Raw genomic sequence first — 14,293 nt, 5'->3', positions numbered from 1 at the left:
GCTAGGGCGGGGCTTCAGATACGGCCAATCAGGGCACGGCATCTGCTGGGGCCAGCAGGGGGCGGAGCTTATTGACCGGTGGGGCTGGAGGCCTGGAACGGGACTCGGAAGTTAGATTTACCGGTAAGTGTGACCTCCGGGTAGCTGGGACGCGGGACTCTCTGCGCCTCCGACTCCCGGACTTGGGCATGGTCCCCTCAGTCTCTCAGAATCCCTATCTGAATTCGGCTTTTAAAAATATTAGCAGCCTAGTCCAAAGCGCCTGCTTTGAGGGGCAGAGCATGCAGCTTGGACCTCAACTTGGCTACTTGGTACGAACTTGTACGAGTTCACGGCCCGTCAGCCAGAAGAGGCTTTCTCGTTCTGTGGCTGCTCCGAGTCTGGAATACCTCCAAAGCCTCAGTGCTCCCCATCTGGGGTTATACATTTTCCCAGTCTTCCACCACCACCTCCCGAAAGCCTTGGGGAATATCACACTTTGTTCGAAGCCTACCAGGTTATGAGATTCTGCCAGGAGTGACTCACTTCATAAATCTTCTCAGTGCACAGCTCAACCCTGGCATTCACTTACTCATTCAACAAATATTAGTTGAGCGTCTAAGAGTTAGACTAATAGCAATGAAAAAAAATAAGGTCCCTACCCTTGTGGAGGCTGTGTTCCAGGAGGCAGAGAATGAATTCATTTAATCTTCTATCTTAGAAATGTCACTTTGGGATTGCAAGCATGTAAGAGGAGAAAAACGAATCCAAGTAACTTTTTAACAGAGTACTTTGACCTTATAACCATTAATCTAAAGACAAAATAGTTGCAAAGAAATCTTTACTTAGTAGACTTGTTTGGTAGCATAATGGGATAATTATTTTGAAGTTGAGCAAGTGAATAAACATTGATGTAGTTGGCAGCCTAGATTCTTACTGTGGGAATATGGAATTTGGAATAGGGAAGGAGAGCACCTTATGATTGACTGAAATTGGAGGTGTGAGTTTAAGAAATGACTTAAGATAGATAAAATTAGATATTTTCTAGCTCTAACCTCTGAAAGGGCCTAGAAGCAATAATGTCCCAGTAGAGTGAGCATAGCTAGTGTCTAGATACTGATTTCAAAGTAAGAGTCCTCAATAAAAGAAATCAGGGCTCCTTGGGAGAAATGGGCAATTCCCAGGCTGGAGCGGAGAAAGTACAAGATGAGCCTGGAATAGTTTGTGCCAGAAAGCAAGTGAAGAAAGATGGGGACTTAGACATAAGAACCAGGTTGAAATCAGGGACAAAAAGGATAATGAGACTGAGAGGGCTATGAGGGAGCCTTCTGATGTACTAGAAATGTTCTATTCACCTAGGTGGTGATTACACAGGTGTGTTCATGTAAAAACGTTCACCATTCGGCACACATTAAGATCTGTGTACTTTACTGTAGGCAAATTATACCTCAACAAAACAATTTAAGAAGGCTAATGACAGTAAGGGGTATAACAAATTGAATTTAAAAACAATCTGAGACCATACTGACACTAAAAATTGTAAATAAATGAAAAAGACCTTTATAGTAGAATGCCAACTAATAAGTATAGAAAGAATGATAAAGTTAAAACATCAACATTTTGTAAGCCTCAGAATAACTGACTTGGGCAAAAAGGGCATTAAAGTTACCGGTAAACATTTGCTGAGGTATTTATACAGATAACTTTTCTTTTTTTTGTAAATTTATTTATTTATTTTATTTTTGTCTGCGTTGGGTCTTTGTTGCTGCGCGCGGGCTTTCTCTGGTTGTGGTGAGCAGGGGCTACTCTTCGTTGCGGTGCGTGGGCTTCACACCATGGTGGCTTCTCGTTGCAGAGCATGGACTCTAGGCTCGTGGGCTTCAACAGTTGCAGCACACAGGCTCAGCAGTTGTGGCGCACGGGCTTAGTTGCTCCGCGGCATGTGGGATCTTCCTGGACTAGGGCTTGAACCCGTGTCCCCTGCATTGGCAGGCGGATTCTTAACCACGGTGCCGCCAGGGAAGTCCCTATACAGATAACTTTTTAATTACAAAGGAAAAAAAGTATCTTTACCTCTGCAGAAATCTGATAGACACTACCTTAAAATCAAGTTGTCAATGTTACCTCCACCAATAAAAAGGCAAATTGACATATGCCTCTCGATGTGATGTACTGAGGACATACAGCTTATGTAATATTTCAGCCAAAAATGCATAACCTGAATTCAGTCATAAGAACCCAAATTGAGAGACATTCTACAAATGGCCTCACCTCAAAAATGTCATGAAAGACAAAAAAAGGGTGAGGACCTACTAAAAATTGAAGAATGCTAAAGAGATATGACAAACTAAATGCAGTAAGTGTTCCCACACTGGACCCTAAAGCAGAAATTGCTATACAGGACATTATTGGGACAACTGGCAAGTTTGAATATGGACTACATATTAGAAGATAATATTGTACTGAAGTTAACTTCTCTGAATTATATAATTGTACTGTAGTTATGTGAGAGAATATCTTTGTTCTTAGGAGATACAGATCATGAGGTATTTAGAGATGAAGGGCCTTCAACTTACCCTCAAATGATTCAGCAGTAACAATTATGTACATTTAGAAAGATATAAAGCAAATGTGGTGAAGTGTTAAACATTATAAATCTAGGTAAGAGTACACATGAGTTCATTGTATTGTTATTGTTCTATAGATTTGAAATTTTTTCAAAATAAAGAGTTAAAAAATAGCGAGACTTCATGTAATCAGTTTGGGGAAATGGGATATTCTAGTAAACTGAAGCTGCTAATTAATCAAATACTAGCTTTAAAAATTTTTTGTAAAAAATCTCTCTAAAATAAGTTATCCTGCCCAGGCAGCACCTCACACAAATTAAATCAGAATCTCTGGGGGGGTAAAGCTCAGGCATAAGTTACTTTTTAAGGCTCCCCAGGAGGTTCCATTGTGAAGTCAAGGTTCAGAACCACTGCTGTTTATATGGCTTCTACCCATTGCTGTAGTTCTAACCTCTGGACCAACAATGGATTCCCTTCACTTTTCCTTCCTGAAGCACTTTGGAACACTGACAACCATCATGTGCCCCTCCTTCCCCTTTAATCTTCAGTGTGCAACATCTCTAATTCCTTTAGGTGCTCTATTGGTCTCTCTGCTGGTGAAATAACCCCCAAATTTCATTCCCAGGGTACATGTACTTCAAAAAACATGTACAAGAATGTCCAAAGCAGCATGATTCATAATATCCTAACGGGAAACATTCCAAAAGTCCACTAACAGAAAATCGGTAAATTGTAATGTAGTCATATAATGGAATACTATACAGTAATGAAAACTACAGCTACACCAAATATTGATCAATCTCACAAGCAATGTTAAGTAAAAGAAGCAAGACATAAAAAGAATACATATGATTCCATTTATATAGTGTTCAAATGCAGGCAAAACTAAACTACATTGTTAGAAGTCAGAATACTTGTGGGTAACAAACAGAAAGTTACTTGTGGGAAGAAACGAAGGTGTAGTGATTGGGAAGGGTATAAAGAAGGCTTTGGAGTGCTGGCAATGTTAAATTGACTGAATGGTGGTTTTTCAGATGTTTTCTTTGTGTTAACTTATTGAGCTATATATTCTGTTTTGGATATTTTGCTTTATGTACCTCACAATTTTTAAAATGTTTAAAATATTATCACAAGGCCCAAGATAAAGGATATGAAAATTCATTATAATCATACAAGTTTCTACATACAGGGTGGTGGTTGCTATTATCCAATCCTTTCACTCGTCTCTCAGCTCTGGAACTGTCTAGGTTTAATTCCAGCTCTGCCACTTACTAGCTGTGTGACCTTGGATAATCTGTACCTGTTTCCTCAACTATAAAATAAAAACAGTAGTACCTACTATTGAGTGATTTTGAGGACTGAAGAAGTTAAGAAATATAAAATGGTTAGCACACAGCCTGGAATATAGTAAGCACTCAATAACTAGTAGCTGCTGCTACGACTTTTCCTCTGTGGCCTAAGGGTCTCTGTTGACAGGTAAGGGAGAAGCTTGGGTCTTTCCAAGAAGGGAAACTTCCAGAAGAAGAAGGAAAAGGGGGAAAAAAATCCTTTCCTCCTCTTGAAGCTCCTAGGTAAGGGGAGGTGCAGGCTTCTGCCATCAGTCAGATGTCCAGTCTGGCTCTCACTAAGGGCCCAGGGAAAAGCAGGGGAAGAACAATTAGACAGGAGCATTTCGCCACTAAAAAAGATTTTTATTACAAAACAAATACTAATAAAATCAGGCCTGGGCTTCAACCCCACCTCCTAGAGGCCTCTAGGATGGAGGAGATTGGGGGGAATAGGGGATGGTGGGCACTGAAAGAACAGAGCAAGCTGACCTCCCCTCATCAGTCTCAGCTGCTGCCTCTCTCTTCCAAAGCCCTTTGAGAGAGGCACCATCCTTCCAGCCAGGAAGTACCATTGTTGGCACCAGACCCTAGCAATGCCGCATTGCAGGATTCAGGATGTCTCGGCTGACTCTCGGCAAAGGCCAGCTAGGGTCACTCAGCCTGGGCGATGGCGTAGGAGAGCAGCCATAGAAGCAGCGGGCCCAGAACAAGGACAGCAAGCCAGACGGCAAAGCTGGCCAGGATGAACCTCCGGGCCCGGGCCCCCCAGTGCACTGCCTCCTCCAACCGGCCTGCCTTATGCCGCTCTTCCGCCTGTGGGGGCAGGTTTTTGGTTAGGTTCTCCCCCCGCTTCTGCCCCAAAATGCCCTCTGCCCCACTCCAATCCTACATCCTCGTCTTGGCTCAAAATCTCACACCCAAACCCTCCACCTCCCTTTCCAGTTTCTAACTCTCATGTCTCAACTGCAAAGTAAGGTACCCACTCTGCTCTGCCTCCTTTTCAGGACGGCTGTTGTTTGCTCAGAAGATCACATATGGGAAAATACTTTTCATTTTATTCCCCATCCTTTTCTACTCATTTCAGATTCATTCAGAATTTGGAATTCTTGGCAAGAAACAGTGAGCAGTCTTGGAGTATTTCACTCATGTCCAACCAAACAACACTCCATTCTCATTAGCCCAATGGGCCTCATCTTTTTCATTAAGGATTCTTTTTATAATTTTGCCCTAATGAAATCCAGACATTATGATGATAAGAAAACAGTTTCTGATAAAAATACAACTAGGGTCGAGGAAATTCCAAAAGGTACACGTGCAGTTTCTGTTAGATGTTTTGAAATGGTGAAGCCCTCTCAAAAACTTCATAGCTTCTTCCGAACTCCTATAGATTGTTCTAGTTACTGCTCAGCTGCCCTGAGTCTTGCCCCTTCCCATTCATCCTCTTTATAGGCCTTGAGAGTGGACCTTACTGCAACACAAATCTGACCATGTCATTCTCCTTTGCAAAAATCCTTGAAAGGCTCCCCAGTACTTCCCAGATAAAGTTGAAACTCCTAAGCACAGCACTGGAGGCTCTTGGGAATCTGGATCCTCTGGCTTCATCTCTCACTATTCCTTACTGGTTCATTCATGCTGAACTAATAGTCCAGGTTGCCTTTGTATAGGCTGCCTGTGCTCCCTTCGCCTGGAATGCACTTTTACCCTTATTCACTCATCCTTTAAGATTACTTTCTTTTTACTCCCTTAGGATGCCCTTCCTGTCACCTACTCTATTATACACGTACATGTACTTACATACATATATATACACATACATAGCTCCTGGAATACCCTGTGCTTCCTCTATCATAGTACTGATGAGCTGTATTCCATTAATAACTACCTATTTTCACAGCCATCTCTTTTGCTAGACTGTGGGCCCTTTGACGGCAAGAACCATGTCTTATTCCTATTTCTGGCACCAGGCCCACAGCCAGGCTCTGACAGGTACTTTTTATTAACTGTTTGATCAATGTAGATAGATCAGGTATACAGAACCAGCCTTACTACACCCACACCCCTGCTCCCATAGGAACTGCTTTCCTCACCTTGATGGCAAACACAAGGGCCACGACTCCCAGGCAAGAGCAGCCACATATAATGCTAGTAGCTGCCAAGTAGCGGAGGCGGAGCGAGCAGCAGCGAATGGGGGATGGAGAACGAGCAGCTTCCGTGTTGCTCACCAAGCTCTCTACTGCCTTCTCCTCGTCCTCCATCACCTGTGGGCGATACAGTCAAGATACTTGTAAGCCCAACAACTGAACCCCTAGTAGAGTCTTGCTCAGACTCTACCCGTCTCTCTGATCATGTCATAGCCTAGCTGAACTCTCAGGAATGCTGCCTTACCTGAGGAATTCCCCCTAGTGACTCACAGACTGAGAGGAAATATATGTCTGGAATCCTTTTTCCTCAGCCTAAGGTTCCCAGTCTTTAAAGGCAAGCTGGTATGAATGTAGCATTATCTGTATTACTTACTGTTTTGGCAAGTGGGGAAAAGCAAAATGACAGGTGCATGCTGAGAGGCAGTAGAAAAACACAGAATCTCAAAAACTGCTAGGAGTCTGAGACTACCCAATTCAGTGATTTTCAACTGTATTTCAAAGGGCCCTGAAGTTCCTTAGAGGCTGCCCTCAAATATTAAGGAGGAATCAGAGAATGGCATCCTAGGTCCTGTACTCCATGTTAAGGAAATCAGCGATTTCATGTGAAGACACAGTCCTGGGGATGGGGGAAAGGAGGGGAAAAGTACCCATCCAAGCTCTTTGTAGCTGAGGAAACTCAACTTCAGAAACACCTCACCCTCCCCAAATCAAAGCCTCCCTTGCTAGGCTGACTCCCTTCCACCTCCTCTCTCCATTTAACCTAGGTCATACAACACAATCAGATTAACACTGAGTCCAAATGACCTCATAAGCCACACAGAAACCTGCATAATGATGCCCTACTTAATCATTTCTCATCTCCCTATTTCCCAAGCCCTCAGAGCCCTGGCATCAAACTGCCTCTCTACCTTCATTCCCAACCATTCCCCTTCACCCTAGACAAAATGAAAACATTTGCAGTTCTCAGAACACAAGTTAACAAAGGATAGGAAAGGTTAAAGAGGCAAGACAAGAGCCAAGAATGATATGTACCACAAAGCTGCAGGAAAATGGATATGAGGAAAGAACTGAGATGAGGTAAACACAGTACAGTCATCAGGGGAGAACACAAGGAGAGGGTCCAGGGAATTGAGATCAGAGAAAATGTAAAAACAAACAGGGACTCTTACCTGGCTATAGGTCTTGAGGAACTGTGAGTTTCGGCTCCTGCCCCAGGTTTGATTTGGCTTGGATGGAGATGGAGCTGACTCAGGGCTCCAAGCCAAGCCCAGGGGTGGGGTTGGGTGGCCAGCCACCATCCGAAGAGCCCCAGAAGCTCGGAAGGGGGTGTGGCTGATTCAAACCAGTCTGGCTAGATGGAGTAACTGGAGGTAGAATGCCTGCCTTCTGGAAAGGGAGTGAAAGCACCTGAGCAAGACGGATTAAAGCAGGGAAAAGTCTGAGGCATCAGATAGTTCCCAAGGAAAGTCCAGCAACCAAGGGAATAGAAGGGAGGAGAGGAAAAGTATGAGTCTGAATGACTTAAAATTGAAACTTTAGGGAAAGGTACCCTACCAGATAAGATTTGCCATTCTTCCCTCTTCTTGCATGGAGATTTCTGCCTCAAAGATACATAATTCTGAGTTAGAGATCAGGTACTAGGGTCTTAGCAAGAGCAAGAGAGAAGAGAAAAATGATACCCAAGTTCCCACCCAACCCTCCACCAGACCAGAAAATCAGAAGCCTCCTTACGCGGATGCTCATACAGAAACTAAGTTTATTATTTTTTTCTTCTTAAAAAAAAAAAAAAAAGAAAAGAAAAAAGAAAAAAAACTCATTGTAGAGAGAAGCCCCTCCCCCTTCCCCTAAGGGTGGGGGGCTGTGAAAGATAGCTGGGGAAATCAAGTACAAGGGGGTGGGGACAAAGACTATCTTGCCACCCTTAACACTGCCCAGCCATGTGGGGTGGAAGGGAAGGGGATATGTGAAAAGCCCCGTTTCCATGACAACCAGTTGCCTACCCCCTACTTTGGTGGAAAGAAGGGAGAAGGCCCCTATGTCTCCCTGGAGGATTCCCCCCTCAAAAGACTTCAAGTAGTGGTTAACAGAGTCAGGCCTGGTCATGGAGGGAGAGGGGCCATGGCAGAAAGCCTAGGTGAAGGGGGGCAGCCCACTCACGTCTTGGCTTTACGGCCTCTGTGACTAATGGTAGGGCCAGCCAAGTGGGAAGGGGCGCTGCTGCGCAAGATACGCTGGTCCCCTTGGTTGGTGGCCCCACCAAGCCGGCGGGGGCCAGGCCGGCGCCGTGGGGTCCCATCCCCTTCCTCCTCCTCACCTGAGGCTTCAGCCTCAGACTCCTCTACTGAACCCTCAGGCCCCAGGGGACTTGGGGGCTGCAGGCGGCTCCGCTTTGCCAGCCCAGGACCACAGCCAACTGGGGCCCCTGCCCGTTTGCGAGGCACCTTCTCAGTCTCTAGTGGGGGAACTAGAGACCCTGGACGCAGCCGGGTCGAGCGCAGTTTTGGAGCCAATGAGACCACAGGAGGTGTCAATTCTAACCCGCCTGGCCCACTATCCGCTAAATCCAGATCATCCTGAATTACAGCCACTACCATGGACCCTTCACCCTTTCGTCCCCTCATTCCTTCTGCTTCAAGACGTAAGCGGGCCAGGCGGGTGAGGGGGCGGCTTCCATCCTCATCAGATGAACTACCCTCACTCTCCCCCTGGCCCTGGGGTTGCCGCTGCTTCCCCAATCCACAGCTCTCAAGGACAGGAGAGCTGTCGCGGTCCAAGACAGGGAGCTGGCTGGGCCGAGGTGATGGTGGATTCTTGGGAGGTCGGCCCCGCTTCCGCTTGGGTGGGGATGTTGAAATGGTGAGAGTGGTGACAGTGTTGGCGACAGTAGCAGTGGGACAGGCTAGGAGTGGTGGTGGGAGTGGTGGCACGGGTGGCGGTATCGGGAGTGGCTGTGTCCGGCTCTCTAAGCTGCCATCCCCTGGAGAGGAAATGGTCCCAGGAATGGGCAAATCTCGGGCCTTAGGGGGCCGCCCACGCCTTCTTTTCTCCACAGGTGATAGGATGACAGGTTCGGGTCTATGAACTGGCTGGGGCCCAAGAGGCTGGGGCCCAGGAATAAGCTGGGGTGCCAGGACAGGCTCCGCAACAATAAGGGTCTCAGCCCCAGGGACTGAGTCAGCCCCACTCGTTTTTCCCTTAGAGGTGGATGAAGGTGCCTCATCCACCCCTCGCCCAGCATCTGCTGGAGACCTGTTCTTCTTGGGGGGCCTCCCCCTGCGACGTTTCACAGCAGGAGGGGTGATGGCAAGTAGTGCCCCTTCTCCATTTTCTGGGCTGCCCCCACCAGTCAGCCCCAGCTCAATGTGACGGCGAGCTATGAAGGGCTGCTGGGTTGGGGTGGGCAGTGTGGATGGGGGAGCAGCTTCACAGGGACCACTGGTGGGAGGTGAGGATTCTGGCCCCGACATGCTGCGGGTAGATGGGCTTCCAGGGCTGGCACCAGTCTCAGAGACCCCAGGCACTAGGGTGCTGGCAGTTCCCCGCTGCTGTCGCCGTCGCCTCACCAGTTCCTTTTCCTCTACCACAGTCACTAGCCGTCCTGGCAGCTTGCGAAGCACTTTGGGACCTGGAGGCTGCCCTGGCCGACCAGCCCCCTGACCCCTAATTTCTACATCAGCACTGGTGCGACGCCGAGGGGGCCGGGCAGGCGAAGGACCCTCAGGTGTGGAGGTGGCCGAGGATGAGGTTGATGGGGCTGTGACCTCAGCTGAAACAAGTTCCTGTGGTTTCTCTGGGGTAGACGTTGGGGTCTGGGCCTCCACCAGCTCTTCTGAGTTCTTGTCAGCCTCCAGTGGCTCCTGAAGTAGCTCATCAGATGCTGCTGAGGGTGGGAGCTCCAGCCTATTGCTCTCACTCAGACACGTGGCCACTTCCTCACCATCAGGCAGCACTGAGAGGATGGTCGCCTCGGCAGGCTCGGGCACCTCCTGCTCTTGACCGTTGGGGACGCTGCCAGCTGCCAGGTTTGGGCTAGGTGCAGAAGAGGTGAGAGAAAGGTTCTTCTCTGACATAGGCAGGATCTCAACAGCAACTGGCAACAGATCCTTAGGGGGCACAAGAGTAATTGGGGAAGTCTCAGAACTGGCCATATCAGCCAGCTCCAGGGACTCAGTAGATGCCATTGCTTGTGCACACAGCTCTGCCTCAGGCGCCATGCCCAAGGGGAGGTTGGTGACTGGTGGGGAAATGGGCACAGAAGGTAGACCAAGCAAGAGAGGGGAGGAAGGAGTTAAGAGAGAAGTTTGGGCTGGAGGTGGGGTATGAGCTGGTGGAGGGGTACAGGCAGGAGGAGGGGTACAGGCAGAAGAACAAGAGGGAGGAATCTGTGCAGAAGGAAGAGGGGGAGAAGGCAAGATATGGACAGGAAGCATGGTTATTGGATTTGGGGCTGAAATGGGGATTGGGGCAGAGATTGGGGCAGGGACTGGGGCGGGAATTGCAGCAGGAGCTGAAGCTGGAGTGGGTCGAGGCCTAGGCGCTGGCCGGGGAACTCGGTCCCTGGCAGGGCTGCAGCGGGGGGGTGTGGAGGTGCTGCGGGTATGATGCGTGGATGTGACAGGAGTGTGGTTTGCCCCTTGAGTTTCAGCCCGGGCTCCACGAAGACGCTCACTGACGCGAGTCCCTGGCCTTTCAGGGGCCTTGGCCTTCTTACTGCGCCGGTGGCTGCCTCCACCAGTCCCACAGGAAACCTCATCCCCAGCCCCTGGCCCCTCCTCCTCCTCCTGGGGTAGGCGGAACACCTCCTCCTTCGCTTGGTCCAGGTCCTTGCGGGCAGCTTCCACTTGCTCCTACCAAAAACAGAGCCCAAGGAGTGGTCAGAGGGGAAGGCAAGCGGCATGGGGAGTGGGTGGAAAGCAGCCACTTTCCACTTCTATCCCCACCCCCATACTCACTTCTGCCTGCTTGAGCTCCTCTCGGCTCACCTCCTCCAGTGAGGCTTCCAGGAATTTCATGGCATAGCGCTCAATGGGGGTCAGCTATGGGGAAGAGGAGCGATGATGAACATAGGGACCTGGTGCCCAGGGCCCATCACCCTTGATTATTTTCACCAGAGAAGACAGAAAGAAGGTCGCAGAGTCCAGAGGAAGGAGTTGTGGAGGGTGAGGTTGAGAACTAGTGGATCCCACTGACCTGTTCTACAAGGGCAGCAATTTCCTGCTCAGCCCGGGACATCTCCTCGTCTTCAGCCCCAGGCCGACCAGCCTCCTCTCCATCAGCAGCAGGAAACCCATCAGTCTCATTGAATTCTGCAAGCTCAGCCACCTGTTCAGCCTTGGCCTGGGTGGCCGCACGGATATCCTCTTCATCCTCTGCCCGACACAATGCCTATGAGGGTGTGGGGAAGAATAACCGTGAGAATTAAAGAACTTTACAGCCTGTGATTTGATTCTGGCAAATGTTTGAGGCCACGTTTACACCAAACCAGATTTACATCAGAACTCAACTCTCTTCTGGGCCCCCAAAATTACCAAAGCAACACAGTGGTCCACATAGAATGGAAAAGATTCAACCAGGAGTGCCACCAGGGACAAAAATAACTGTTTTAGAGACCTCTAGTTCCACTTACTTTCCATTCAGGTAAGCCTCAAATCTCTCTTTTTTTTTTTTGTGGTACGCGGGCCTCTCACTGTTGTGGCCTCTCCCATTGTGGAGCACAGGCTCCGGACGCGCAGGCTCAGCGGCCATGGCTCACGGGCCCAGCCGCTCTGCGGCATGTGGGATCTTCCCGGATTGGGGCACAAACCCGTGTCCCCTGCATCGGCAGGCGGATTCTCAACCACTGCGCCACCAGGGAAGCCCTCAAATCTCTTTAAAAAAGCAATCCCAGAAGTTTTGAATACAAAATAATCCACAGTTCTTTTTTGCACTGAGATGCCTCATGACAACAGATAAACATATGATCATTCCCCTGAAATGAATATCCAGGGAGATCACACCAAAGTCACTGAGGGAAGTAGCCTAGAGCATGAGAGGAAGGCACTTGGTAGGGGAAAATTTCTCCATGATAATGCACACCTATAGTTCCTAAACATCTGTCTACTTGTGAAAAAATACAAATGCCCAGACCTCACCACTCAAAATCATGATTTAAATAGACTGTGAGATGGGACCCAGGAATCAATCTTTTTCAAAGCCTTCCAAGTGATTCTAGTATGCATTAATGTTTGGGAAATCAGAGTTTCACACCATATACAAAGCACTTCTTACATCCACTATGCTATTTAACCTTCAGTTATTTCCTTCCAATTTAGCATTTCAGAAAAGTAGGAAGTGAGGCTCAGAAGATTAAATGGATGTGGCTCAACGAACACTCTTAAGAAGCACTGTTGGAGTTCAAACCTAGAACCGTGGACTCCATATCCTGTGTTCTATCCATGAAATCATGTGAGCCAATAAGCAATCTACTCACAACTATCAAAGGCCAACTGTAATCTGGGAGGCAGCAGAAATAGTTCCTTCCCCTTGGACAAACTCAAAAGACTGAGAGACAACACACACTGCAACCATTAGCTCTACTCTAGGGACCACCCACTCTTTTTCTGCGGCGGGATCTTTGTTCCCCGACCAGGGATGGAACCTGTGCCCCCTGCAGTGGAAGCACAGAGTCTTAACCACTGGACGGCCGGTCAAGTCCCTGCCCACTCTTTTTTCACCTGCTCCAGGATATGGGTCTGCTTGCTGGCCACAGTCTCTTCCTCATCTTCAGGAGCAGAGGGTATAGATGAGCCAGATGGTTCCTCCAGAGGCATATCAAACAGCTCTCGGATGGTCTGCTTTGGAAAGAACATATGAAAAGTGTCAGAGCCAACGGAATGTTGGTCCTAGGTCTATAGCTATGAAGCTGATAGCTCTTAGTAGTATCAGAAGCACCACTAGTTGAAGAGGCAGATCTGTGGAGGCCAAAGCATCCTTTTCAATAAGCAGTAGTAACTCCTACAGGCATAGCAGTTCTCTCTTGCACAGACTGGAAGATCTTAGTACCTGTTTAAAATAGGCTGTGGTGAAGTTGCCTCCCTCAATTGCCATGTCTCCCAACATTCTCTTCTGGTTTGCCTTTTTTAGGATGTTCTCTTCCACTGTCCGTTCACTGATAAGCCTAGGGGGTGATAAAGGACATGTATAAACAGCCAAATACATCAATAAAACCCTATTAGCAAAGGGAAAGTAAGGTAAGAGGTGACTAGACAATACCTATATATGTGGACATCTCGGGTCTGGCCAATTCGGTGACAGCGATCCTGGGCCTGAGCATCCATGGTAGGATTCCAGTCGCTGTCATAAAAAACAACAGTGTCTGCCCCCGTCAGGTTCACGCCCACACCCCCACTCCGAGTTGAAAGGATGAAGCAGAATATGCGTTTGTCTGCATTGAATCGTTCCATCAAGGCCTAGAGGAAAAGGAAAAAAAGATAGTATTGGGAGACATATCCCCAAAAACAGACCAAGGCTTAGTGGGGGCCCCTCCTGGGACTCTGAGCCCTGGAAAAAGGAGACAGAGCTGAGGCAAGCCTCTAAGGGCCAGAGATGCCTGGGTTACCTGTCTCTGTTCAACTCTAGTAGACCCATCCAGACGCAAGTAGAGGTGGCCATGGTAGGTGAGAAACTGCTCCAACACATCCAGCATTCGGGTCATCTGGGTGAATATGAGCACCCGGTGGCCCTCCGCCTTGAGCTGTCGCAACAGCACTGCCAACGTTTGCAACTTTCCTAAAGAGATATGAAGGGGTACAGGGAGCTAGCTATAAGCTGGAGTGGGAAAAACACAGCACTGGAAGCCTGTGTAGTTGAAAGATCAAGTTTTATGCCAGGGTGTTATTTTTTTTTTTTTTTTTTTTTTTTTTTTGCGGTAGGTGGGCCTCTCACTGCTGTGGCCTCTCCTGCCATGGAGCACAGGCTCCGGAAGCACGGGCTCGGCGGCCACAGCTCACGGGCCCAGCCGCTCTGCGGCACATGGGATCCTCCCTGACCGGGTCACGAACCCGTGTCCTCTGCATCGGCAGGCGGACTCTCAACCACTACACCACCAGGGAAGCCCCTATGCCAGGGTTTTGATTAACCCAGGGGAATCAAAAGTATTTAACTTTATATTTTCTTCCCTTAAGGGTTCTTCCTCTTCAGTCTGCTCCTGTCTTGGATCTGACTTCTTTCAGTCTAACTAGGGGTAGGGTAATACAGACCCTCAGGGGGAAAAAAGATATCCTCAATGGTGTATGAGCAA

At 48.2% G+C, this 14,293-nt stretch overlaps 2 protein-coding genes across 5 annotated transcripts in view; both read right to left on the bottom strand.

Annotated features, from left to right (window-relative positions):
- Positions 1 to 4,216: 4,216 nt before the first annotated feature.
- On the bottom strand, positions 4,217 to 7,724 carry TMEM265 (transmembrane protein 265). The gene is made up of 3 exons (XM_067013596.1): positions 7,185 to 7,724; positions 5,962 to 6,132; positions 4,217 to 4,687 (listed from the first exon to the last, which is right to left on the bottom strand). Exons 1-3 carry the CDS (start codon positions 7,311 to 7,313, stop codon positions 4,526 to 4,528), a joined length of 462 nt encoding a protein of 153 aa, XP_066869697.1. The 5' UTR covers positions 7,314 to 7,724; the 3' UTR covers positions 4,217 to 4,525.
- Positions 7,725 to 7,751: 27 nt separating this feature from the next.
- SRCAP (Snf2 related CREBBP activator protein) overlaps positions 7,752 to 14,293 on the bottom strand; it is a 32,914-nt gene continuing 26,372 nt past the window's right edge. For all 4 annotated transcript variants that reach the window (XM_067013561.1, XM_059036165.2, XM_059036168.2 and 1 more), the window contains 7 exons: positions 13,613 to 13,782; positions 13,267 to 13,463; positions 13,057 to 13,171; positions 12,729 to 12,848; positions 11,206 to 11,400; positions 10,968 to 11,051; positions 7,752 to 10,862 (listed from right to left, as the gene is read on the bottom strand). In XM_067013561.1, coding sequence (XP_066869662.1) covers positions 8,169 to 10,862; positions 10,968 to 11,051; positions 11,206 to 11,400; positions 12,729 to 12,848; positions 13,057 to 13,171; positions 13,267 to 13,463; positions 13,613 to 13,782 — 3,575 coding nt within the window. In that variant the 3' untranslated portion in view covers positions 7,752 to 8,168. The remainder of the gene's footprint in view (positions 10,863 to 10,967; positions 11,052 to 11,205; positions 11,401 to 12,728; positions 12,849 to 13,056; positions 13,172 to 13,266; positions 13,464 to 13,612; positions 13,783 to 14,293) is intronic.

The sequence above is a fragment of the Kogia breviceps genome, chromosome 14, assembly GCF_026419965.1.
Source record: "Kogia breviceps isolate mKogBre1 chromosome 14, mKogBre1 haplotype 1, whole genome shotgun sequence".
Lineage (NCBI taxonomy): Eukaryota > Metazoa > Chordata > Mammalia > Artiodactyla > Physeteridae > Kogia > Kogia breviceps.
This window is presented reverse-complemented; position numbering and strand designations above follow the sequence as displayed.